The 26,749-nt window shown below is 41.1% G+C and overlaps 2 protein-coding genes across 4 annotated transcripts; one reads left to right on the top strand and one right to left on the bottom strand.

Moving 5' to 3' along the window:
* The first annotated feature begins 49 nt into the window (after window positions 1-49).
* wdr19 (WD repeat domain 19) lies at window positions 50-11,310 on the top strand. The gene is made up of 24 exons (XM_046048031.1): window positions 50-214; window positions 311-427; window positions 973-1,128; window positions 1,647-1,794; window positions 1,965-2,178; window positions 2,960-3,119; window positions 3,239-3,349; window positions 3,602-3,711; window positions 3,802-3,859; window positions 4,413-4,559; window positions 4,745-4,827; window positions 4,916-4,999; window positions 5,087-5,233; window positions 5,975-6,099; window positions 6,224-6,333; window positions 6,458-6,526; window positions 6,631-6,708; window positions 8,705-8,801; window positions 8,924-9,048; window positions 9,712-9,793; window positions 9,911-10,061; window positions 10,236-10,359; window positions 10,457-10,533; window positions 11,023-11,310. Exons 1-24 carry the CDS (start codon window positions 65-67, stop codon window positions 11,135-11,137), a joined length of 2,838 nt encoding a protein of 945 aa, XP_045903987.1. The 5' UTR covers window positions 50-64; the 3' UTR covers window positions 11,138-11,310.
* Window positions 11,311-12,975: 1,665 nt separating this feature from the next.
* Window positions 12,976-26,529, bottom strand: rfc1 (replication factor C (activator 1) 1). Of its 3 annotated transcripts, none has more exons than XM_046047843.1 (23): window positions 26,397-26,529; window positions 25,779-25,931; window positions 25,624-25,681; window positions 24,933-25,049; window positions 24,213-24,505; window positions 23,960-24,034; window positions 23,338-23,415; window positions 22,934-23,254; window positions 22,646-22,753; window positions 22,116-22,295; window positions 21,458-21,562; window positions 20,497-20,908; window positions 20,253-20,365; window positions 19,981-20,095; window positions 17,592-17,680; window positions 17,364-17,501; window positions 16,967-17,062; window positions 16,612-16,862; window positions 16,386-16,503; window positions 15,186-15,331; window positions 14,881-15,094; window positions 13,703-13,888; window positions 12,976-13,583 (listed from the first exon to the last, which is right to left on the bottom strand). In XM_046047843.1, the coding sequence occupies exons 1-23, from the start codon at window positions 26,397-26,399 to the stop codon at window positions 13,488-13,490; spliced, it is 3,465 nt and encodes a 1,154-aa protein (XP_045903799.1). In that variant the 5' UTR covers window positions 26,400-26,529; the 3' UTR covers window positions 12,976-13,487. The 3 variants fall into 3 exon arrangements, with proteins under 3 accessions (XP_045903799.1, XP_045903800.1, XP_045903801.1); XM_046047844.1 differs by having other exon boundaries at window positions 20,503-20,908; XM_046047845.1 differs by lacking the exons at window positions 25,624-25,681; window positions 25,779-25,931; window positions 26,397-26,529 and adding an exon at window positions 25,143-25,162.
* Between the last annotated feature and the right edge of the window lie 220 nt (window positions 26,530-26,749).

The raw sequence follows: 26,749 nt of genomic DNA, 5'->3' as shown, positions 1-26,749 counted from the left end.
GTGTGTGTGTGTGTGTGTGTGTGTGTGTGAGTGATGTGGTGTGTTGATATTTCTTTAATCGTGCATGAGTGGAAGAATACGTATCACTAAATTGCTTCGTCACTCAGGTTTTAACAAGCTAAAGGACATTGAGTATTTGGGGACGATAGCCAGCATGTGTCTTAACTCAGACTACGCCGCAGCACTGTTTGAGGGAAAAGTGCAGCTGCACATGGTGAGTCGCCTATCTGTCAGCACTTTGTTAGTCTTTTTATTGACCAATGAGCTATTACTGAGCAGGCTTCACCGTTTATTGTGTGCCTGTGTTTAGATTGAAAGCAAAGACCAGGAGGAGAAGAAGCAGATGAAGTTGTTTCCAGATGATGACAGAAAAGGTCGGATTCTTTGCCACGCCCTCACCGCTGACTTCCTCTACTACGGCACTGATGTAAGACTCGGCACACCCTCACCTCAGTCAGCCCACTTAGTTTTAGCAGGACATAATAGGGAGACACTGTTTAGTTTAAGTCATATGTTTTCTCAAGGCTTTTCTGTAACCTTGAGAATTTAATTTTCTCCTGAAGTGAGTTTACAATGAAGCCACTTAACAAACAATAAAAGGAAGCCTGACTCTTTGATAGTTAAGATTTTTAAATCATAATGTTCCGCTCTGTATTTGTTCTCTACAGAACTGCACATTATTATTTCATCATCATAGAGGAGGGAGGGCTAATCTTGAGTTGTCAGTGACCTAAAATCAATTTCTTCTTCCTCATGTCATCAAACCCAAGACAAACATGTACTGAAAACATGACATTTTTATTCAAATGTTTCAGATTTATTGATTTACTTTCCTTAAAGTCTTCATGGAGACTTGCTCTCTACTACTGCTCCATTCCCTCTAACTCTCTTTCCAGCTTTCCCCATACACAGTTGTGTTCTTCCATACATTCTCTTCTCATTATATCTTCCCTTCCCATTTCTGTTTCTCAGTCAGGTAATGTGGCGTGTGTCTTGGTGGAGGACTGGGAGACTGTGAGCAGCTACAGCCACTCGGTTGGTGTGAGGAAAGTGTTCCCCGACCTAAATGGCACGCGGCTGGTGTTCATCGATGACAAGAACAGCGGCTTCCTGCTCTCCCCTGCGAACGTCAGTACATCACAGTTACTTGACACACCTATGCATGCATAAACGGTACACATACACGCAGCATATTCTCAGGTTCTTTGCACTCTGTTAAAACCAGGTAATTAAATATCCAGTGAAAAAAAAAATATCATGGTTAAGACTTGATGCATTAATATGTTATGGAGGGAAGATTAATAAAACTATTAATAGCCAAATATTATAGCCAAGATACATATATAAAGTATAAGACATAACATTTTTTTTAAAGTGTCTTTTTAAACATTTGTAGCGTGTTCACGGCCCTGTTATTTGGTGTGAATGGGTTTCGCTTCAAATAATAATGATATAAATAAAGTTTAATTATATGGCACTTATCAAAACCAAGAGATTATGAAGCGCTTCACCATGAAAAAGCAGTGTGATTTCAAATAACAGATTTAACACAACATTAACTGTGTGTGTGTGTGTGTGTGTGTGTGTGTGTGTGTGTGTGTGTGTGTGTGTGTGTGTGTGTGTGCGCGTGTGCGTCTCCACTCCAGGCGACAGACTCCTGCTTTGAGCTCCCCAACTTCTCTCCCACCATCACAGGAGTGCTGTGGGACAACTGGCATGCTGACCGAGGAGTGTTTGTAGCTTATGATGATGACAAGGTCTATACCTACGCCCTGCATAAAACCACCATATATGGTAGGGCCATGTAACACCATCTCACACACACACATCAGCAAAATACTATTATGTAACAGCACAGAATGTAACAATATTCCTGTTAGCATAATCCTGTGATGTAAATGAAGGCGAGAGATATAGGGAGCGTTTGTTTTTAACATTATTTCCTTCTCTCTTATTCTGCTTAGGCACCCGGGTGGTGTTAGTAGGGAGCACTGCGCTCCTCTTTTCCCAGAAGCCTCTGCTCTTGTACAACGGGGAGCTGACATGTCAGACGGTGAGCGGCAATACCAGCGAAGTGGCTCTGAGCACACACTCCTTCCTCAAGCGCTCAACTGTCACATCAGCAGATTTGCCGCCGGAGCTCAGCAAGCAGCTCACCCAGGCACTCATGCTCAAGAGGTCAGCCATGTTTGAGACACTGATTATGTGTTCTTCTGGCAGAAAATAGATTCAAAGAGTCATGTCTGTGTTATGTTTTCTGTATTTGTAATTTGGGGGTATATTTGGATGTCAGTACAGTCTGTGGTTGGTTATATTAGAAGCAGCTTATAAGGGAACAAATGGGTACATTGACTTTGTATCTGGACAGAGCTTTTCACTTGGCTGAGCATTTTGATTTAGTAAAGCCAGATAAGACTTTAGTCAGCTGAGTATAGTGCAAAGTTTTTATGTGTTCCTGTTTTTGTTTGTTTTTAATAATGTTGTTGCTCAGGATAAGACAAATATTCCCAAATGAATGAATGCACATTACAATTATTTAACAAAGCAACACAAAGTCGAGGTTTTATGTGTTGTTCGTCCTTTAAATAGCAAAATCATGCATGTAATCAGAAATGAATATATATAGATGCTACTCCTATTCTTACATTTGCCATTTAAGAAGACCACAATTATTGTTATTTGTAGTAGTAGTTAACATGTTCCTACAGTATATGAAAGAAGTAATACAAAAGTAGTTTTAACGTTGTACGAAGGTTTTGTTTTTCATCCTCCGTTCCTCTCACACAGCACCTTTAAATGTTCCCTTTAATTAGTCAGTGAGGTTTCACTTCATACAAAAGCTCATTTTCAAGCAGTGGATCACTGTATTGCTTGACTCAAAATTAATTTTGTTTGAGAGTTTTAGAGGTTAAAAAATATGTGTGTGTGTGTGTGTTTGTGTGTGTGTTTTCCTGTCCAGGTTCCATGAAGCCTGCGATCTGTGTAAGTCTTCAGGCAGTAGCACAGACTGGGCAGAGTTAGGCAAAGCCTGCCTGGTCCACATGGAGGTCGAGCTGGCCATCCAGGTCTACCGTATGAGCGGCAATGTGGGCATGGTCCTGTCGCTGCAGGGCATCCAGGTACAGCTCACATGCAAACTGTGGTTCACATGTTACTCCCTCCCCATAACAGACACAGTTTCAGTCTATTGTGACAATTCTGATACACCCACACTTCCTCTCTCTCTCCCTCGGTCCAGGGTATAGAGGACATGAATTTACGAGCAGGACATTTGGCCATGTTTCTAGGTGACTACAACCTGGCCCAGGACCTCTATCTGTCTTCAAGCTGCCCAATCGCTGCCCTGGAGGTAAACACACAATTTAAGTGTGACCAATCTGTCTGTGTTTATGTGTGTGTTCCCGGTACGAAAATGAATGAATTATTTTCTTACCATTCTGCATTATATGTGTGTTGTCGTTGTTGTGTGTAAGTGTAACATGTGTAACGTGTAAATATAAAGATAAACATTGATAAATGTGGGCTTAAATTGAGACATAATCTTCAACTCTCACTGTGTGTGTGTGTGTGTGTGTGTGTGTGTGTGTGTGTGTGTGTTTAGATGAGGAGAGACCTGTTGCACTGGGACAGCGCTCTTATGTTAGCCAAGAGGTTAGCAGAAGACCAAATTCCCTTTATATCCAAGGAATATGCTGTCCATCTGGAGTTTATGTAAGAACATACACACACACACACCATTCATTGGACTTGATTGGTCTACAACAGATCTAAACCCCTATCTTGCCCTCTCTCTCTCTGTAGTGGAGACTATGTGAATGCTTTGGCACACTATGAAAAAGGCATGACCCACAATAATAAAGTAAGTGCAATATGTTATATCTCAACTTTCTGCAGTGATTCAACAGCATAAGACGTGCAAAACTGTGATCGAATTTTATATAGGATATTGCTTTAATAGTTGATGTGCCTGTATCCCAAAACATACAGTTGTTTATGCTGATGTGTGTTTACTTTTCGCAAACATTATTATTTGGATACCAAGCTGCTGTAGGGTAAAGGCTCGTAGCTTCACCTCTGATGATATATCTCTTCTAGTATTTTATATAATAAGTAATGGCATTCCCAGGCCATGTTTAATATATGATGCTTCCCATCTGAAAATTCCACATGGATAGTTATCTCCCAACTCTCAGTTTGTTGTCCTATCCACTGTTTGTATTTACAAATAACACGTAAGAGACTGGTAGGTTGATTTACTGTATATCTCTTTAGGATTTGTGACTTTGCCCAAGGTGCTGACAAATACATATAAAGTTCCAGGTGATGATAATGAAATCATTTGAATTGTATTTACTTCAAAGTCTCTTCTTTCCACTGTTCTCCACTTACCCTGTCTTCCCCTCGATGTGAAGTTCCAGGAGCATGATGAGGCGTGTCAAGCAGGTGTAGCCCGGATGTCCATCAGGATGGGTGACATCAGGAGAGGAGCCGCTCAGGCAATCCAGCACCCGAGCAGAGTCCTCAAGAAGGAATGTGGAGCCATACTGGAGAGCATGAAGGTAGAGAGTCAGTCTTATCTCTCTCTTCTTGCAAACTACGTACATGTTTTGGTAAATTCTTATATTATAGGATAGGGGTAGTTTATGTATGTGTTCTGTGGTGTGCCAGTGTATCCGAGCATCAACTACTGTTTTTGAATGTCTTTTTGTTCGTATCCTTTTCTGTTTTCTTTTCTCTCTTACAGCAATTCTCTGAAGCCGCTCAGCTCTATGAAAAAGGCCAGTATTATGACAAGGCTGCGTCGGTCTACATTCGTTGCAAGAACTGGTGAGACAAAACACCAACACACACCAACACGCTCTCTCTCAGTGTCTCTCCTCCTTCAAGCAATTCCACTTTATTTTTCCACATTCAGGGCGAAGGTGGGGGAGCTGCTCCCACATGTCTCCTCTCCTAAGATCCACCTGCAGTACGCCAAGGCCAAGGAGGCGGACGGCAAGTAGGTTCTTAGTTTGATGGTCTGTCACATTGAATGAAATGAAATCCTTAAAAGGAGAGGCCATGTAATGTGTACTCTGTGCACCAGGTATAAGGACGCTGCACAGGCCTACGAGAGTGCAAAAGACTGGGACAACATGATACGCGTGCTACTGGACCACCTGAACAACCCAGAGGACGCTGTGCGCATCGTCAGGGAGACGCAGAGCATTGACGGAGCAAAGATGGTTGCCAGGTAGGGCAAGCAAGAGCACAGGTGTATACAACTTCCTAAATGTAACATTTACTAAATTATTATCACGACACAGGTAGCACTTAGATTTATAAACTTAAAATGTTAGAATGATTATTTTATTTTTAAGTGTTTGTCCTTGTTTAGTCTCCAGGTCTCCAAATAAGGTGATTCAACTTCCACTGAATCTGGCCAAATTAAAGGGATGCTTTACAAGAAGTTTTACACTCTGTGTAACTTTTTGAATTTGAATTTGATCTGTTTAACAATTCTTAGTAAAGTGTTTACTTTCGCACAGAACCAGTGTTGTCCATGACAGTTTAAATAACGAATAATGAACAAATGAAAAAAAATCTATTTACATTGTCTACCATTTCACCAGCACATTAAGATATTATTATTACCACTTTCTAATGTTGAGTGACTTACACTTAGTTCTGCTACCAATTAATCTAGAGATTATTTTCTATTAATTGTTCAGGCTATGAAATGTCTAAAAGAAAAAATTAAAATACCAGTCACAACATCCCAAGGTGAACCAGAAGTCCAAAAAAAAACCTGAGAAAAGATGCAAATCCTCCCATTTGAGAAGCCAGGAATAAAGCTGGATTGATAAACTCGATTGATTACTCAATTATTATCTGTATTCATTTCTGCAGACTCAACCATTTGTTTCATCTCCAATTCTTTCTCTTTTTTTCCCATTTCTGTCACAAACCTTTAACACACGTTTGTGCGTCTCAGGTTCTTCTTGCGGTTGAGTGACTACAGCTCAGCCATCCACTTCCTGGTTCTGTCTCAGTGCAACGATGAAGCTTTCCAACTGGCACAGCAGCACGGACAAATGGAGGTCTACGCGGACATCATCGGTCAGTCTGCGCGTGAATGTAGTCTAACTTTATTAGCTAATAACCTAAGCTGTTTCCTAGCAATTCGGTTCCAGTGATACAGCCTATGAGTTGAATATAGATTGCTGCGGTGTGTGTTCATCAGGTACGGAGGCGACGCAGGAGGACTACCAGAGCATTGCTCTCTACTTTGAGGGAGAGAAGAAACACCTCCAGGCTGGCAAGTTCTTTCAGAAGTGTGGGCAGTACAGCAGAGTAAGAACTCTCCCTTAGTGATTCATTTTTTACACTTACTAAAATGTCCTAACAATTATTGACTTAAGACACCAGTTCAGCCAATTTCTCAGTCTCTTCTTTCTCTCTGTCCACCATGTCTCAGGCCCTGAAGCACTTCCTGAAGTGTCCCAACACTGACGACAATCTGGCTGTCGAGATGGCCATTGAGACGGTGAGAGCTGCATTGCAAACTGAATATTTTGGTGAAAATGATTTGACCAATCAATTGAGTGTTTTTTGTGTGTGTGTGTGTGTGTGTGTGTGTGTGTATTTCAGGTAGGTCAGGCCAAGGACAGTTCTCTGACCAATCAGCTTATAGATTACCTGATGGGAGAGAGTGATGGCATGCCCAAGGTAATCAATACACTGTAACACTGGAGCCTTCTCTTAATCCCCATGTATGTGACTTTCCTAGCTGCATGATATTGTTTTGCTATATCTAGTATTAAATCATTGTTTTATGCATGTTTCTCTTTAATGTATTCATCACTCATTCTCGCTCTCACTGTCTCTCCTTCTTCTTGTCTGGTGTGTGTGTGTAGTGTCTCTCAGAGTAGCCTTGTCAGTGAGACGGATAGTGTAATGGTTTGATGAGCAGTTATTAAAAAAACAAAGACAAACATACTGCCTTGACACAAGCACAACTTTTCAGAAAATCAAAACAGAAAGGCATATTTTCAATTGCTAGGGGTCTCAAGTCAGCCGCGGAGCGCAACCATAGAGATACTTTATGTACTAACAGCCCATACATACTTTACGCTTTAATTACTTGTGTTCGCTAAAGTGGAGCCTTATTAACAGCTAATTGGCTTTATGGAGTTTCTTCATGGTAAATCTTTTTAAATCACAGGCTAATTATACGAGGCATGTTTTGCACACCCATGTACACAGATGCAGAGTGAGCTACCAAGTGTAAAACCAGTACACTGACAATTAAGGGCTATCAACACACAATGCGGTATGTAATAATCAAAGTATACCTACCGAACAAAGATGTACACATTCAGTCATTTGTTGTATCCTGTGCCCACGACCAAAAAATTGTATATCATGTGCATACAATGACATTTCCAGCGCTCAATGTAGTTAAAAGTGACCTCGATATACTATATTTTTTTCTCTGTGGCCACTCCGTCCAATAAGGCTCTAACCACAAGTGTTTTTAAAAAGTAACCAGCCAGCAGAAATGCGGTCAGGGAGCTAAGAGGAGTTTATTATTTAGGCAAACTGTCTGTATAGAACAGGCAGGTGGGCTGTTAAGTGAGGTGATGGAAGAATCAGTTGTATTTGCAAAACAACTGATTTGCACTGAAGTGCAAAGCGAAAGATAAATGAGATATATCTATATGCTATATATGTTTCTGACACTTTGTGTGTCAAGAGACCTGCCTAAAGATCAAACGGGCACCATGCTAGATGTTTGCCTCTTTTTAGCAGGCAGTGATAAACGCCTCTAAATGTGTGTTTAAAGGCTCTGAAAAGTAATTTTGTCAATCAGCATCTTACCGTGAACAGTGGGGTCCTTCAGGAAAACACTTATTTTATTCAGACCAGATTTGGGTATTTCACAGAAGACATTTTTGTCTGTGCCATTTAACTTGTTGGAAGTGGGTGGGTCTCTGTAGAAAAATTGTGATGTCACTTATTTCCATGCACCAGTGGGGATTTAGCAACATTTGGATTAAAAATATCACAACAGTAATTGTGGGGTTTCTACTTGTGTTGCCAAATGTAATCAAACTACACCCACATGGCCCTAAAGTTTGTAAGTGTTAAGTTGCTTTTTTTAGTCATGAAAAGTTCCTGTTAGAGAAAACTAGACTTGAGACCAAGTTTTCAGAGGCTTTAATGCATGACAGTGCTAAATATCAGATAAGATACAGTTAATGTGGTTGATTGTGAATCTGCTGGATGTTCTAAGGTTCATGCAGTTTGTGAGTCTCTCTGAAGGTGCAAATTTGCGCATGTAGGCCAATATTAAGGGAAGGTGGGCATCGTGTCGTTCCATCTTGTTTTTTATTTCCTTGGAAGTTTTTCTCCAAGCATTAGCTTTGCAAACATTTCTGTAAATAAATCTTAAATAAATAATAGTAAAGTAAGTACTTACTTTTTCCCTGGTGGAGATGTAGAGTTAAGACACAATCGCAGACAATGTTTTTGAAGGTTTTATTTGAATCTATTTATTTTCCAGTCCCTTATTGTGTCATTATCTGTGACCTTAAATCAGGCTCATATTACACACAGAACATAAGCACAAACTGAATGAAAGCTGCAGCACTGTGAATTCATGTAAGTAAATCAATGAGAGTGACACTGCTAATGTTAGTTGACCTTTCTTTCCTCTTCCCAGGATGCAAAGTACCTGTTCCGTCTCTATATGGCACTGCAGCAGTACAGGGAGGCTGCTCGCACCGCCATCATCATCGCCAGAGAAGAGCAGTGTGCAGGTACAAACATATTCACACAAACCAAATGCTTGAACCAGTAACGACAAACATAACATGTTTTACAACCGTAGTCATACATGTATGTTAATCATATGTCGTTTTTTTGCATGTTACTTCTGCAGGGAATTACCGTAATGCCCATGACGTGCTGTTCAGCATGTACACAGAGCTGCAGGCACAGAAGATTAAAATCCCAGCCGAGATGGCCACCAATCTGATGATCCTCCACTCCTACCTGCTGGTCAAGGTCAGTACAGCTGAAACTACAATCACACACCTGTAATGTGTTAGCTCAAGTTATTTACTGTAGTCATGGTAGTCATTAAAAGTGTTTTTCTGAAAGGCCACGCTCAAAGGAGGGGTGGAAAGCCGCCCGTCATACAGAGGGGTTAGAAGCAATATTGTTTAAATACGCCGATAACAGCGCACATTTTCATTCTGTCTTGGAAAACGTTCAGTGCTACTCTCGGTTGTTCACATGAAAAGTGACAGAAATGTGTCAAGAAAGTGTGGGGAAAAAAGAGAAGTTCAAACCTCGGCTCCTTTCCCATCTCAACACTGCTAACCAATCATGGTGTAAAGTGGGTGTGAATGTCACATTTCTGAAGCTATTCGACCATTTGACAAGCGGGTAAGAAGCATTCTGGCAGTTTAACTCCGAGGCCACCAGGGCGCTGCTGTCGAGCATTTCTTACTGTTCAGTATTCTGAAAACAAATGGTAGGACCTTACTGACTTGATCCCAGCACACCCTAAATACATGTGCCACTCAACTTTGTACCTTTTGAGTAGGAGAATTATGCGTTATATCAGCAGGGACAAGATATTTTAACTTTTATATGAAGCTTCTCAATCTCAACATTAAGTTAATGTAGAGTTGTTGACTTTGTTAATGATGTGTTGCCATGTAGATCCATGTAAAGAGGGGAGACCACCTAAAGGGAGCACGAATGCTCATTCGTGTCAGCAACAATATCAGCAAGTTTCCTGCACGTGAGTCCAAACAGACACTACTACTAATCTAATGTCCAATTCACATCAAAAGAAATCTAAATGAAGCTTAAATGTCACTGAAATTTAATTGTCAAACAACTGTGTTTCTGTGTGTAGATGTTGTTCCCATTCTGACGTCAGCGGTCATTGAATGTCACCGTGCCGGACTGAAGAACTCTGCCTTCAGCTTTGCTGCCATGCTGATGAGACCAGAGTACCGAAATGAGATTGACCCAAAGTACAGGAAGAAGATCGAGGCCATGGTTCGGTGAGCGACAACAACATCCACACCTCCCATTTTCTTTTCTGTACTCCCTCTCCTGACCTCACTTCTCACCTCATCTGCCTGACTCTTGCCTACTACTATCCTCCCTTTTATCTCCTGCTCTACCCTCCACCGCATTAAATCCTTATCTCTGCTACTTATCTGGCCGCACCACAGACGTCCAGACACATCGGAGCTGGAGGAGGAAACCACTCCATGTCCCTATTGTGGCTTTCAGCTGCCACAGAACGAACTGCTGTGTATCTCCTGCAAGAACAACCTGCCCTACTGCATTGCCACGGTACAAACACATGATCACCGACTTATTCATACACACACCATTTCTTTTGAACATAATAGTTTCCCCAGTATTTATATATTTTTTATCATTTTCTCAGGGTCGTCATATGCTGAAAGAAGACTGGTCAGAGTGTCCTCGATGTGAATTTCCAGCTCTCTACTCACAGTTCATTCAGTAAGTATATAAACAAATAAATCTACAAGAGGCCTACTTGATAGTAATTTCTCAAATCAAATTAGACAGTAGCAGTTGTTGGTTTATAGTGGCACCCTTTTCCCACCCCAATTTAAAGTAATAGTTTGACATTTTGGGAAACATTCTCATGGCTTTCTTGCTGAGAGTTAGATGAGAAGATTTGGTATCTACCAGGAAGTCACTGCTCCTGGCTAAGAAACAGAACCTGAAAAAACTTTTTATACAGCTTAAACAGACAACATATTAATTAGAAGTGCTGGTAGGCTAATTGTCCCGTTTCCAGTGTTTATGCTAAGCTAAGCGCCTCCTGGCTGTAGATTCATACTTAAAGTCCAGACATGGGTGGTGTAGATCTTCTCATCTAATTTTCTGCCAGAAAGCAAATTCCCCAAAACGTCAAGCACCTGGGAGTCACTTCTCTTTCTCATTGTCACATTCACACATCTACACTGAACTGTTTGTGTCCAGGTTGCTGGAAACGGAGACGGTGTGTCCCATGTGCTCTGAGACGCTGAGTGTCAAACAGGTGAAGAAGATTTCTGATTGTTCCAAATACCTGCAGACTGATGAGCTGGATCAATGAAGACTAAAAATAACAACTAATAACATGTATATAAATGTCATGTCAGCCTAATGACATATTTTTTTTAAATACATCAAATATATATTTTGGATGGAATGTGTGCACCTTTTAGTTTTGTATGATGTGAAATAGGAGTATCATAAATCAAATAAAGAATTAATATTTAGGTGAAATGTTTTCTATTCATATTTTTTAGCCATTGTAAACAGAGAGTGAGGATGCTTCAAACATAAAGAGAAATTTCTGTACCAGTAAATATTTATGTGAAAAGAAAAACAGTTTAGCATGTAGCGGAGGCTTACCAAGTATCCAAAATGAGGTTGGGCACCAGACAGGAGAATAACCTTAATCCTAACCTGTCACTTACATGTGTGTAAGTGTGGTCAACGGTAATCAGTTCGTCATTTCCATTAAACTCAAAATGTAGCAGTTCAGTTCAATTGAGTGTAGTTGTGAGAGGAATGAGTGGGTTTGTTTGAGGCACTTAGAATTTGAATGTTTTCAGTCTTAAAGAGTAGCACTGACCAAGTGGGAAGCTTCCAGTCTGAGACGTGAACCTAACGCCGAAGTCCCTTAAACCTGCATTCTATTGAACGACCAGCAGGGGGCGACTCTTCTGGTTGCAAAAAGAAGTCCGGCTCCATTAGAAATAATGGTAAAATGACCCTACCTCTCAGCTGATTTATTACCTCAGTAAACATTTTCCTGATGTGTTTATGGTCTCAGTCGCTAGTTTCATGTCTTCTTCAATACAACATGATGTTCATTTTGTAAATTATGGTCCCATTTAGAGGAAAATAGACCATGGACGGGATTATCTCAAGTTGTTAGAATGGCGACCTGTCAATCAAGCTATGGTGACTCGTACCCGCGGCACTGTATAAATTTAAGCAGCGCCGTTGAAAAAGCGTATTAGGAGTTGGCTGTTCACTTTCTCTGGTGAGTACCATTTAGTTTTAAGCCTGTTGTTCGCTACACAAAATTGTCAGCCCTGTTAAAATGACAGTTAACATTAATTACAGCTGCGCCTAGCTAAGCAATGTAGCTAGCCCTGCACACGGCTCCACTGTCTGGTCCAAATATGCTCATGTCTGGTGCCGCTGGTTGCAAAAACTCAACATGGCGTCGCCCTATCGGCCAGACTCAAAACGGCAGTCCACAAACCAACGGGTGACGTCACGATGACTACGTCCATGTCTTACATACAGTCTATGGCACTGACTGATGAGCGACTTTAGTGGAACTGCAGAATAAGTGCTTGACGTCTTAATCCATTTGGCGTTGTTGGTGCTGGCTATGATTTTATCTACAGCTGAAACTATTATTCCATCGACAGATAACTGGCAACTACTTTAGATAATCAATTGTACAAGTCAATTTATTTTATTTTTTTTTTCTCAAGTGCCAGGATTTTCTGCTTCTCTTCATCATATGTCAGAATAAACTGAATAGCGTCGGCTGGACAAAACCTTTGACAGACCAAATTATTAATTGAAAAAAGTAACTGGTAGATTAATTCCTAATGACAGTAATCGTTAGTGGCAGCCCAAATTTAATCTCCTTCTCTCTGATTATTTAGTGCCAGTTTGTTGGGGTTTATAACAGCATTCTTGGACATCTTCACTGAATTTTAATCCCATTGCATAAATTCTCTTGAGTGGCTGTATTTTTCTAAATAAATGTATACATATTCAAGCAAAGTGTAATCTAAATATCTGATTTTAAATATTTACAAAAATAACTCTTTGAAACCATTTTCTAAAAGTGTCTAAAACGTGTCAGCTTTCTGAAACACAGCTGTTTTCTCTTGCTTCGTTAATAAATCACAGACACTCATGAGCGACATATTTCTCTATTAATCCTCATGAAATTTTTACAAAATTGCAATTTACAAGTGCTGCTAAAGCATTTCTGTATCATAGTTGTAGCAAAAAGTAACAGTCTTTTACATAGGAGTCACATTATTTACAGCCTCAAACTCCTGGACTACAAACTGATGATGGAAGAAATGCACGATACTCCTGCTGAGACACGTTACTACAGAGGTGTACAGACATGATAATGGGTGGAACGAGCAGATAATATGCATCATTTGTTCGGTATAGAGACCCTCTGACGGAGACATGACAGGTTGTTAAAAAACAGGAAAGACATTTCTCAGCCTCTGTGGTTAGAGTTAAGTGTTTGGATGAGGGACAGATGAGTTACCTGAAGAGGTTAAGACCAGTTTGACTACTTTCTGAAGCTCATTAAAGGATCGTTGCAAGTGCGGAGAAAAAAACCCCATTACAGTCTGTGTGGGCGGAGGGAGGCAGACCAGGACAGTTTGTTTTCCTCCTCTGGTCATTGGTCATTTCTTGGCCTTGCCTTTCCCCTTGCCTTTGCCCTTCCCAGAATCTTCCTTCTTCTCCTTCTTGGACTCCTTGGTGGCTTTGGCCTTCTTTTGCTGCAGGGAAGAACAAGACGCAGACGACACAGAAGAACAAGATAAGAAGACAGTCTTTGGCATGGTTGCTGAAAATACTGAGTGTGCGTGGGTTTAAATAGGTTTGCACATGCTCTTACTTTGATCATGGCGTCAGTTTTCAGGCCCTCGCCCTCGTCCTCAGACTCCTGCACTTCGTTGTCCACATCCTCTCCTCCCAACTCTGACTCCCCCCCGCCACCTCGGCGGCCCTTCTTCACTGCTTGCAGGGAGTACGGAGTCAGGTGAGCTTCCTTGTTGTAGGCCCGAGTGAATGCTGCCTTCACCTGGGGAGGAGACGGACAGCAGAGAAGTCAAAATCCACTGTATGTTGGACATATAGAGGGTGGCAGTACTGTTGTTATTAAGTGCTGTTAGAAGCCATAAGATGTGATGGCAGAGAACATTATCATCAGGCATGCGGGTCAAGCCATACCACAAAAGGGAGTGCCAACAGGTATTGCTATTATATAATAATTTTATTATCTATGATTTGCTATTGAAAAAAACAAAAGCTAATAAAGTTAATTTATGTCACACACACAAAAAACCTGTCAGCCGCAACAGGCAGCTGTTTTCAGAGAAAAGGCTCTAAAAACCCACTGTGCACTACCGGTTCAGCAACACACACAGTTAGCGACTAGCTGGTGAACATGGTCAAACATTTAGCCGCTAGAGCCATTTCCCTCAGGAGTTGGTAGAGACCAAAAACACAGCTAAAAGTGAGTGAATATCGGACTAACCTTCCATCAGGTGGACAGAAATATGACTCCAAATAAATGCTAATGTTGCTCCATATCTGTGTGATGTGTAAATAAGCAACTGTTTACTACAACTTGTGTTTACAGTTTGTTTCTTATTATTTCGTCACGGGGAGTCAGAATCTTTCAAATCCTACACATAGGGGACTTAGTTTACCTAGTAGAGGACTACTGACACTGGATAAGGTGTGTATTAACCATTGGGTTGAATATTTATCAATATAAGTGTGTATATAAAGGAGAGTGATACTCAACTTGTTCCAGGACATGATCGCGTACATACAAACGAAAGAATGGCGATATTCAGCCCAGACTAGCTCTAAATGTGGTCTGAGCAGTCCACTTGTGATTGGATCACCCAAGATGCACATTAATGCCAGGTATCAAAGGGGCCTCAGAGATGCTGTCAGCCAATCACAATGGCCTGAACCTAGTGATTCCCAAGACATTACTTTCAACCACCATTTTCAATCCCATCATCAAAATCCAAACTATACCCCCTCCCGCCTCCTGCTGACCTTAGAGTCCAGTTTGGAGTAGGGGTCAGGTTGTCCGCCCCAGACACTGATCTCCATGACGCTGTCCACGTCTTCCTTGATGAGCTGGTAGTCGTCCAGCAGCTGCACAGCCTCGCCGGCACCCTCCGCTCCGTGCCTCTGGAGTGGATTAAGCAGCGCCTGGCGAAGATAGTGCAGGTATTCCAGGTTCACCGCCTGCCTGCTGCTCAACGTCCTGCAGGAGCCAAGCAAATAAAACCCTGTCTGATTTTATGTTTGATGACTCGTAAATACTTAAAAAAGGACAGTGATCAAGGCCTGCTCACTTTAAACACATGTGTGAGGTCAGCTCCTGGACGATGCGGGAATGTTTAGTGGTGGAGGAGTTTTTGCCGAGCCAGCTGGGGAAGGTGGGGTAGTGACTCATGTAGCCTCTCATGAGCTCGCCTGGTAACACACTGGCATAGATGGCCTACGAGCAGGCACGCACACACACAGCAAAATAATGAATCTCTGGTTCCCCAATACAAGAGCTTGAATTTAAATGTGGTGTAATATAATAAGCTTAACAACGTGTGTTTACTATTTACAATAATTATTGTTATATAATAATGTTCAGTGTTTCGTTATTACAAAACAAAAGCCAATTTCAAATGTAAGAGTAAATGTTTCACAGATCAGCTTCACATAAATTAAAGAAGCATTACAGAGGAAAAACATAGGCTGTAACAAGAAGGGTTAACAGACAATATTATAATAACCGAGCCTTTAAAAACATGTAGTGAAAAAGAATCCACATTTGATCCACAAGAATCCACAAAGCATCAGGGCCTACACATTGCAATACCTTATGTGGACCTCAAATATATAACTACACTTCAGGGCTATGGCGGCTGCGGAGATACCATGTGGAGACAGCGAGAACCGTGATTGGTCAGCATAGCAAGCCAGTTAAATAAAAGGTCAAGGTTTGTTAGGAAGCTTTCAGCGGTGTCGTCTTTTCTCACGTCTCATTTGAAATAAGATATAGGGTTCACTGTTAACAGCTTGAGTTTCACTTGTGCATTATGTGCGTAGCTGTGACCTGAATCGAATTTTTCCCCATTTTGTCACGCTTTGCACTACCGTGATTGTGTTTTGGGCTCGGTGCGCTGCCAAAAGCAGATGACCCACGCTCAATACTGTGCCTGAATGCATCCTGTGTAGACACTGAAGCTGCTGCTATGCCAACATGCTGCTTTCCCTTGTTCTCTACCACAGTGAATAAAAGGATGAAAACACAATTACTTTGGCTGTACAATAGTCTTCTAATGAGTGGTGAGACAAGGCAAACTTTCCCATCATATGGTGTTATCATTAAGCAAATGAAAGAATGTCATGTTTACTTTGGGGTACATAAATAAAGCACATTGTGGCCTGATAATGTACACATTCATCTAGTGTTGCAGTGGTACTATCAATGGGTCCAACATTAAACTATAAATCGGCATATAAAAGAAATTCACTTCTTTGTTTGTGTGCGTTACCTGGGTGGGCAGCAGTGACCAGTTCTGTCCAGAGCGGATCCGTCTGTCCACCAGGTCTCCGTCGGAGATGGAGTCAGCAGTCTTGCTGAGCAACACCAGGTGGGACTTCGGATCACCCCTGTGAGAAGAGAGACAGACAAGAAAATACAGAACACAGTCTCTGTTAATAGAGCTGGAGCCAGGAAGCAGAGACTGGAAAAAGGTGGAAACAGCTAGCTTCTCTCACCCGGCAGCCTTTGGACGAACATGCAGGTAGTTCTCTTGGACAAAGAGCGGCGCTAGCGAGTAGTCGTGGAAGAAGAGGTCGGACTTGTCGATGAGGCTCATGTGGGTCTCCTCTCCCAAGGCAAACACCTTCCGACAAACATCAAACGGCCCCATTTTCATGTCCTTGCGGGCATTGGCTGCGTCAGACTTGCACTGGTCATACGTCATCACCTTGTCTTTGGCTGACCACATGCTCAAGTTGTGGATCACCTGGGAGAAAAAACAGCCAATGTGGTGAAAGAGGAGACCAAAGGTGGCAAGGGAAGACATAACCTCAATATGAATGGTCTTTTATGAGGCTTTGTCTTTTTTACCTGTCGGACATCCTGATTGGAGGCTAGGATCATTTCGTTAAGAGCTGGGGGTGGGATCTTGATTCCCTCCTTGAAAGCAATGGACATCATGGCTCCCTGAAGAATGAAAAGGAAAAAGAAAACAGGTGAAGAACCTGGAAAAGAAAATATTTACATTTAAGAGCTTACTTTAAAATATTTTAATTTAAAAGAAGGTAAAAGTTTTATATCTTTTGCATTCATCCAAACATGAAACCATCAACATTATGATTTATAGTACAACTATCTTGTTTTCAGCCACTAACGTCTCTGTGTATCTTCTATCCTGTGGCATTGGCATTTTATTTTAACCCAAATGCTAGAAAGCATGTCATTGTCGGATGTGGGACAGGATGTGTGTATTCTTGTGTGTGCGTACCTTGATCTGTTCCACTCGCGGCCTCTGGAAGCGCAGATCGAAGCAGTAGTTGGCCAGTGATCTGATCTTCTGGTGGTTCCGATCGTTGCACATGCAGATGATGGGAATCTTCGAATTTTTGATCAGGCCGATCATCTCCTACAGGAGGCAAAAGGTCAGAGGTCAGTATCAAGAAAACTGTGAAGATCTGGTCAAATTATCATAAAAATGTGTTGTTTTTTTTATTACCTGGATTCCTCCGCGGTCCTCATTGCCAGCCATGCCATCAATCTCATCCATGATCAGGACGTGTTTACTAGTCACCGTCTGAGACGTGCCTTTAAAACACACACCATATATACCACATAGTATTCACTTCCCTTCTGGACATGTGGTATGTTATGTTAATTACCTGAGAAATGAATTTAACCTCTGCTGTAGGGCTGTGCGATGACGATTTCTATCGTTTGACTATAGAAAAACATCTATTGTTTACAATTCTGCTGTGCTGCTCTGGGACTCACATGTTAGCTTTGCAGCTGCAAGTAGCATCAGTTTGCTAATCCACAACCTAGCTAACGTTTGTTGCATTACTTGCTGCGTCGTTGTTCAATCTATTATGGTATTTGTCATGGTGTTCGATTTCTCCAGAATCGCATACCGCACCTTTATGATGCAGAGAAATATCCCAATTACAGCTGGAAATGCCATATTTCATTGAATTTACAAAAAAAACAAAATGTATAATGTGATATGTATCGTTATTGGGATATGAATTATTCGTCATATCGCACAGCCCTAACCTGTGGGAACCAACAAAAAGAAAGATAGAACACAACAATATTCTGCAAATTCACACTTTGTAAACATGTGGGATGTGCTATAGTTAGGGTACCTTATAAGTCAGTACTTAGTAACAACTCTTCTTGTCATAGGCTGTGATTTCTCAAATAATACATTTTTGCATTGAGCCTTTTAATCTCACTCCTTTTGCTTTTACTTTGTATCATCTTTGATAAAGAGCAGTGACCACATACTATTAAAGAATGGGCATCTAAATCTCAAGCAAGCAGCCTTAAGTTTTTCTTTTTTTACTACCTTAACAAAAATATTACCTCGCTGCATCACAGGGACACGGTGCTAACAAGCATCAGTTATTTCTTGGCTATGCTGGTATGTGATCAGATCAGATAAACTCAAAAGACTTCCTCTAGCTGCTTCAGTTAAAGCCATAAAAGTGAAATTATTCTCATTAAATTATTACAGTTACATTACATTAAGCTTTAAAATGTACATGAGTCAATGCTAAACTTTGCCTTCTTAACAGTTTAACTTCTGTTTACTTTTCAAAATAAACTCAAGTTAAGCATTGCCAAACATCCATATCACTGCATTTTAAAAAACATAGCTCGCCATTTTAATGTTCCAGTGTGTATTAACAAATGCTGATCGATTTTTAGACCAACTAGATGGCTATCCAGATTGCAAAAAGGACTTCACGTAGCTCTTTTCTTGGGTGACATTTTATAAACAATGCAATTGAGAGTACTTAGAAAATGTTGATGATTTTTTTGGCTTCAGTTTACAACTTAATAAAATTTAGGTGTTAATTTTGTGTTTTAAATGGTACAAATGGAGAAATTCATAGGTTATTACATGTCTGGCTATAGTCTACAGGACATTTCAAAACTGAGAAAAAAAGACTTCTCGGCCAAAGCCAAAACCGAAAAGAATGAAAAAATTTGCCAAATACAGAAATATTCACATTTTTTCCATTTATTTTGCCAATTTTTTTACCATTGCATAAATTAAATAGTCAAAATGTGCTTTTTACTCAGTGTTTCCCAGAGGATTAGGAGACACTATGGTGCGTGGGTCCGAGGCCCGAGAGGGTCTGCTAAAGTAAATGACATGTGTCCATTTACTTTAAATGGACACTTTATGATTTATACTTTCTGTGAATATAATTCAATTAATCTTATTTCCATCCAGTATAGACACCTTATTTTGAAAACCGGAAGTTGTCACATGTGTATCCCTAAATTCATCAAATCCGACCCAATTTGATAAATAATGTTGAATGTGGTTCTCGTATCGCGTAACATGAAGACTTCATAGCCTCTCTTCAGGTAGGACTCTCATACTGCAACACTTGTCTTTGTAAAGAGAGAAACTGACAGGATAAAGTTGCTAACCTGCCTGTCAGCTCGCACTGGTCTGTTTCAGTGGATTTACCATAGAGGCTTGAATACGTGTGCACTCCAAATTTAGGTGCAGCTAGCTTAATCGCCTTCTCAGACATGAGTGACAGAAACACTCAAAGCGGGTCAGACCGTTTTGTTGCCTTTTCTAAGAAGTCAGCCACAGGATGTGTAGGACACAATTCAGCGGAACAGTGGTTTTAAAAAGCCTCCATACTGCCGACATGTCGACGTAATTGTTCGGTAAAATTTCTTCAGCCTTTTGACGAAAAGTGTTTTTTTGCTATTTTTGGCCGATTCATTTCGGTGGTCGAACATTCGGTGCATCCCTAATTGCAATTTAGAGTGTGATCGTGACATTATTTTATCCCCACCCACAGGTTCACATGTGTAACTGACAGAAACACAGAGAAACAAAAATTAAAAGAGGGATCAACCTTTGTAGAAGTTCTCGATGCTGGTGTTGTTAAGTGACTCTGCGACAACCTCCTTCAGACTGTTTTTGCTACGAGTACAGCTGGCGTTCATCTCCACGTAGCTGAAGCCCAACTCCTGCAGGCCAACACACAAACAGAGTGGAAAAGTTGAGTCAAAAGGAGACTGGGATCAGAGTAAAATGTTCACGTTTAAGACATTACTCATCCCAACTGGGAGTCTCAGGTGCCACAATACTTAATACACTGACAGTTGTGAAGGCAAACAGACTCACCTCACAGACCAGGGCAGCTGTGGTGGTCTTCCCCACCCCCGGAGGTCCAGAGAGCAGAGCAGCTTTGTATCCTGATCCATCATCTTTCCCTCCAAACTTACCAAACCTTGCTACTGCACAGCGAGAAACAGCACAATGCACACGCTCTTTAAACTCAGATTCATTTTTAGAGCTAAATGTTAATGAGCTCTGCTAGCTAGTTTTTATCATTACTCTGAATTGCTGCTCATACAGATAAACTGACCGCTACCTGGTGGCTTGGACGCGCCCCCGCTGTGGTGTCTGTGCCAGTTCTGCAGCCAGTGTAGCAGCTTATTAGCACAGCTCAGGTCTCCCTGCTGGCCAATCACAGTTTTCAGAGAGCGCGGGCGGTATTTGTCCACCCACAGGAGACTGGCACCCTCCTCGGTTGGTGATGGGGGTGACGGTCTTGTGGCTGAAGATGAAGAAGTGGAGGAGGATAGGCTCAGCTCCCTCCGGGCTGTGTCACCAGAGCCTCTCCCAGACGGAGTGCCGCCATCTCTGGTCCTGCCGGTCTTTGACGGGCTCGGGGTTTGAGGGGACCTGGAATTACCCTTGGAGGGAGAGATCTTCTGGGCTTTGGGGGTGCTCTTTGATGTCTTGCTGGGGGGAGTTCTGGTCTTTGAGGCCTTGCTCTAAAAAGAAAAACCATCACACGATAGTTACTGCACATCAACATAAAACTCATCCTTATGTGCAAGGTTCATTAAAGGCATCCTGAGACACAACACATCAAGAGACTCAACACTAAACGATATAAATTGGCTTTCTAGCTAATGTCCACGACACATGTCTTGTGTTCCACCTTGCCTTGCTTGATGAGCTACTAAACATTCACCAGCATGCAGGTGAGATAGCTAATTAATTAGAATCAAAATCAGCTTTAATGCCAGGTATGTGTACACATACGAGGAATCTGACTCAGGATTGTACATTGTTCACCATGTGCTTACTCATAACAAAAGGAGCCTTTCGGACACATCTCAAAAAGACCCCCCCCCCCCCCCCTTTTCCCTTCAAATATAAATGTAAAAATAATAACAACAAACAGTCACTGCATAAAAAGCATAATGTTTGGGATTTTAGTTAGACATTTTCAGTTTTGATATCTTCTGGGTACAAATTATACCCCGCTAATAAAATCACACCGACAGCATGATTGAAGTAAAGATGTGAGAGCTGACCTCAGCCTCTGCAGCGATCTCGTACTTGGACTTCTTTCCTGGTTTGGTTCTGATCAGCTCCAACAGACCATCCTCATCCAGGATCTTGGTACCAAAACTCTGCGCCTGAGAATAAAGACAATTGTGCAAACATACAATGTTATTTGACATATAGATAGAGGCAAATAGTACAGAAAAGAAGTGGGAAGGAAAAATACAGAAAGAGGAAAGTCAGTCTCAAATCAGCGTGATTGCTGCTGCTTGAATATTCTTAGGTGCCTTAATATACCGTTCATCTATCAATATCTTCTTGCACTTTTATAAGGATTTGCTTACTTATTATGTCAAATCTTTTTTTTAGATGGGTGCTATGACTTTTCTTATTGACAACAATTAAGACCAGATTCAGTAGAAACTCCATTAAAGTTTTAATAATAAGCTCATGATGGCATCTCCAATTTATCAATTATACGGTAATGTATTAAAGCATTTTTAAGCTCATGTTCACTCCCACTGCATCTATAACTCAACCAAAACAGGTTTTCATATGATTAATAAAAAGTCATGCAAAAATCATGATATCAGCATCAGTGCTCTCAGCAGTCTCACACTTCAGGACATGATTCTCTACCTCTGAATTTGTTTTGGGGTTTTTTTTGGTCTAGATCAGGTGGGTCACCTTCTCAAACTTCGAGACTCCGCTGTCTCTGCCCTGCACCAGGTAGGTGGTCTTCTTGCTGACGTTGCCCGTCACCTTGCCTCCGTAGCGCTCAATCAGGGCTTTGGCATCATCCCTCTCCATGGACTCCAGGACCCCCGTCAGCACAAACACGCAGCCCTCCAAACAGTTCTCAGCACCCTGGAAAATCATAATAATAAACTTTATTTAGAGCACAAAAAAAGAAGAAGTGCTTCACAGAAGGCAGACATAAAAAAAAAAGAAACAAAAGAAGCAAAACGAGAGTTAAAACAATAAAATCAACAGGCAGCTCCAATTAAATCTGGATCTGCCTTCCGATAAAAGCAAAAGCTAAATGAATTAAAATATCAAAAATATAATCTGGAGCCAGGTCATGGAGAGCCTTAAAAGTAATAACAAAAAACCCCCCCCATGCATTCACACAAACAGAACATCGGTTACTAAACTGGGCCTTGCTCAAGGGAAGATGGTGGTCAGGCAAACCGTCTGTGGGCTGATGTGTGCACTACCTGTGGGATTTCCTTGGAGCCCAGAGCTCGTGGTCCATCTCTGTTAAGGTAGCTCCTGTAGGCTGAAGAGTTACCCTTCTTCTTCTCTGCGTCGTCAGGACTCGTACTCTGATCAGATTGAGAAACAGAGGAGGACATTTAAGGCATTTTTAGATTGTTTTAACTTGTGTACTCATGTTTTTCACTGCTCCTTTGGGGACAATTAAATTGATTGATAGATAGCTTATGTCCATCAGGGCATTGATACAAGACATTTTTACAGACAGATTAGGCATCTGCCGGGCTCACCTCTGGTTTCTTGGGAGAAATTTTAACTGTGGCAGGAGTGGTTCCTGTTTTGGGCGTGAACTTCTTGTCTGAGCTCGGCGAAGCAAGGGGCTCCTTTTTGGGAGAGATTTTCATTTTTGTGAGCGAAACTGGTGTTTTGCTCTTTGGCCCTTCATCTCTCTCTTCATCCTTTTTCTTTATCATGGCCAGTTTAGAGCTGGCTTTGACGGCAGAGGGGTTCTTCTTAGGAGACGGACTAATCGCATTCTCCAACATGCTGCCTCTGCGATTGTTCTTTGACGGGCTGCCAGCAGCAGGTTTTTCATCAGAGCCTTTACGAGCCTGGATGAAAAACAAAACAAAATATTATATTTAAACAAGCACTAAGGTCAAATGTGAATGTGCCTTTGTGTTGTTGTTTTCACCTTCTTCGCTTGAGGCTCCTCGTCCAGCATGGCTAGTGTTCTGGCAAACTCCTCGTCCTCATGGACCTGCTTTTCCAGCTGAGTGAAGTCAGAGGGAGGAAGCAAAAGGCATGAGAATGGAAATGCAGACATGAATGAAACTATGAATGGCATCACTACTAAGAAGTTTTAATGGAAGAGACGATTTTATCACCTTTTCTGTATTACTCCTGGGATTTTTACATTCAAGGAAACATAATATTTAGAAATTCAGTAATTCATAATAAACTTCATTAAACTTTCATTACTGACGAATCTGCAGATTATTTTCTCCGATTAATCAATGAATTGTTTTGACTATAAAATCTTGAAAACCTGTTTCCAGACGCACAACTTTATGTATTGACACATCTTCTTTTATCCAATTAACCTTTTACAACCCAAACATATTCACTTTACAATTTGATATGAAAAAGAAAAGCATCACATTCATATTATTTTGTCATTTTTATCTGAAAAAAAGACTGAAAAGAATAACTGGTTATCAAAATAGTTTTTCAAAATTAAATTTTCTATCTTTCGACAACTTGTTTCAATGACTAGAGCAAAGAACAAGCAGCTGTTATGTCGATCATCAGCCTACCTCCATGTCCTCGTCCATCTGTAGCTCTCTGGCAATTTGCTCATCACTAATCAGATCGTCTGTGTCCTGAGTCGGCTGAAAAGAAGAAGATGAGTGTTTACAAAGTCAGTTTGTTACAAAAAGATGTGACACTGTAATGAAAGGCTGGAAAAAAAGACAAAGGTTCAGTGAAGGGTGAAACTGAAAACCATGATCTTGACAGTGTGGAGGAAGAACATGAGGAGTTAGAAGGTTTGAAGAGAAAAACACTCACAGCCTTTCGTTTGGTGCTGGCTACGAGCTTCTTATCCGAGCGCTGAATAGTCGCACTGCCGAAGTAGTCGAGTACTGAGGTGGGGGTGTGCTTAGGCTGAGGAGGCGGGGCTGACTTAGGAGTGACAGGAACAGGAGGGGACTTCACCACAGTTTTCCCCTGTGTGGAGGAGGGAGACTTCACTACCTCTTTGGCTGCTGGACGAGCGCTCGCTGCATCTGACTTTGTCGGTTTGGCCTTGCCATTCTGTTTGGAGGCCTTCTTCAAGGACTGAAAGTTGTCGCTGTCTGAATCTACAGCCAAAATAAACAAAATATCCTCATCAAAATACATTTCCCGTGAATTAACAAAACATCACTCCTCATCTTAAAAGCCCCGTCTTCTTACAAATGTGTTTAAGTCTTCCCAGTTTTTAACATGACTACATGAATGATTTTTTTTTTGCCTGCTAAACTTATTTATGTTCATTATAATTACTGAAAAGTATCCCAATTTTCCCTGTAAAGTGGTGAACATTACAATCTATAAATTAACTGATGGACTTGACAAAGAATTTATTAGATAGCCATTGCGAAGAACCATCTTGAGCGCAGATGTATTTCAAAAGATATATTTTCGTTTAAGGTAAATCAGACAATTAATCACAAAATGGGTTTCAGGTGACGTTGCCCAGCCCAAGCTGTACGTTTGCAATATGATAACAAACCATAGTCCCATTACCTGTTTCAGAGACATACTGCACAGGATCCTTTTTGGGAGGAGGCTCCATCTTGCTCGTCTTCTGTTTCTCTTTGGGGGATTTCTTTGACTTCCTCGCTGGCTCCTCATCCTCCGAGTCTGGACAGAGAGAAAAACAACATGCGCCATGAAGAAAAGACACCGAGAGGATGAAGAGCAACGTGTCAAGTTGTCCCAGTTTGTGCCTCTCACAGAGCTAAGCATCCATTTTCCATGAAATAGAAATCGATGGGAAATCTTTGAAAACAAACACAGAAGGTTGTTTAACAACACTTAGATCTATTCTGAAGGTATTTCCAGAATCCTCAAAGACTCTTCTAACCATCTGGTTAAAAAAATGTTCCATACGCTGCATGATTAAAAAGGTACTAGTTTTACAACTCTATTTCCTAATCCTATCAAAAATTCTAATTTCTCTTTGTTCATTTTGTACGACGTTCATATAGTGAATGAATGAAGGGGAACAAAATGTTAACAGAGTCTGATTATCAGGGTAGAAATACCTTCAAACCAACCCTCTGCATGATTTAAAGAAAGCTTGACAACCTTTTTTCTGAGATGCTTGAAGTTAGACTTGAACATAATGATAACACATGGGAGGAACAGACTGGCGTTAATCACAGCCACTGCCTGGTGGTGCTGGGGAACGGTGTAGTAGCACAAAATCACACACCTGATCCTATAACTGCATGCTTCTTTCGTTTTTTCTCCTCTGGTTTGGAGCTTTTGACCTGAAGTATACAAACCACAATAAAATGTGATGAATAAGATGATGAAACAGAGGAATCATTACAAGTAGGAGGGCATGAGATAACATTATTTCCTCGCCTTGGCGGGCTCTTTCTTTTTCAGTTCCTCGTCTGAAGAGAGGGACTTCTTTTTCTTCTTCTTCTTCTTCTCCTCTGTTTTGACGTTTCCATTCGGGGCTGGTTTCTGCACCGCAGGCTTGACTGCAGTCGGTGCAAAGAACCGCCTTATATCCTGCGTGCACACAAGACAGCATGTTAACCTAGTTTCAAAGATCGCGGGCAAGTGACTGTGTTGACCGAGTACACATCTCAAAATGCTGCACAGTTAATCCACACACTGAATGCATATTGAAGCTTTTACAGTTAAAAGATTTCGCTTTCTGACTGATTTTTCAGGAAAATTTGCATCATTTGAACTTCGTTATGAAAATAGCAGGCAGATGTCAACAGTAACACGATAACAGAGCAAAAGACGATCATAAAGTATTTCTCGCTGAACGTTTCCTCGCTCATTTTAACTATAGGTTGACAAGTTTTCCCTCTTCAGCGCTAGCTAACGCTGCGCACTTGACTGGTGTTTCAACAGCAGCGAGCAGGTTTAACAAGGCAACAGGATTATCTTCGCTGTATTCAAACACTTTGTTCATGCAAACAGCTTGCAGCCGGAGCGAATACATCGTTGACATTTGTAACGTACCATCGTGTACAGGTTCCCTCCTAGTTAAGGTTTTAGTTAGTTGTCAAAAAAGTAACGTTAACGAAATCTTTCAAGTGCTTGGCGCGAAGCAGGATTCTGTCGTCGCCTGGAAATGACGCACGACCGGGAGTTGTGTGTGCGTCACTCGGCGTGCGTAAAAAGAATTTACACAACAACCAAAATATGAGCATATAATTTTCAGAAACTGAAAAAATAGAAAAGAGGAACATAGCAAGAGTAAAGTATGTAGGTAAAGGAAGAAGACATATCAATCAATTAATCATTTTAATCAATTCAATTTTAATTAATGATTTTAATCACTTTATAACGTGATTAAAATGATTGATTTAGCA

The sequence above is a fragment of the Micropterus dolomieu genome, linkage group LG04 (assembly GCF_021292245.1).
Source record: "Micropterus dolomieu isolate WLL.071019.BEF.003 ecotype Adirondacks linkage group LG04, ASM2129224v1, whole genome shotgun sequence".
NCBI lineage: Eukaryota > Metazoa > Chordata > Actinopteri > Centrarchiformes > Centrarchidae > Micropterus > Micropterus dolomieu.
This window is presented reverse-complemented; position numbering and strand designations above follow the sequence as displayed.

Coding starts and splice junctions, on each gene's coding strand:
- wdr19 (XM_046048031.1), top strand. CDS start 65: ATGAGTGGAAGAATACGTATCACTAAATTGCTTCGTCACTCAGGTTTT. Junction 215..310: donor GAAAAGTGCAGCTGCACATG/GTGAGTCGCCTA, acceptor GCCTGTGTTTAG/ATTGAAAGCAAAGACCAGGA. Junction 10,062..10,235: donor AAGATCGAGGCCATGGTTCG/GTGAGCGACAAC, acceptor GCCGCACCACAG/ACGTCCAGACACATCGGAGC.
- rfc1 (XM_046047843.1), bottom strand. Junction 20,909..21,457: donor AGATCGCTGCAGAGGCTGAG/GTCAGCTCTCAC, acceptor TTTTCTTTTTAG/AGCAAGGCCTCAAAGACCAG. Junction 20,366..20,496: donor GTCCAAGCCACCAGGTAGCG/GTCAGTTTATCT, acceptor CTCGCTGTGCAG/TAGCAAGGTTTGGTAAGTTT.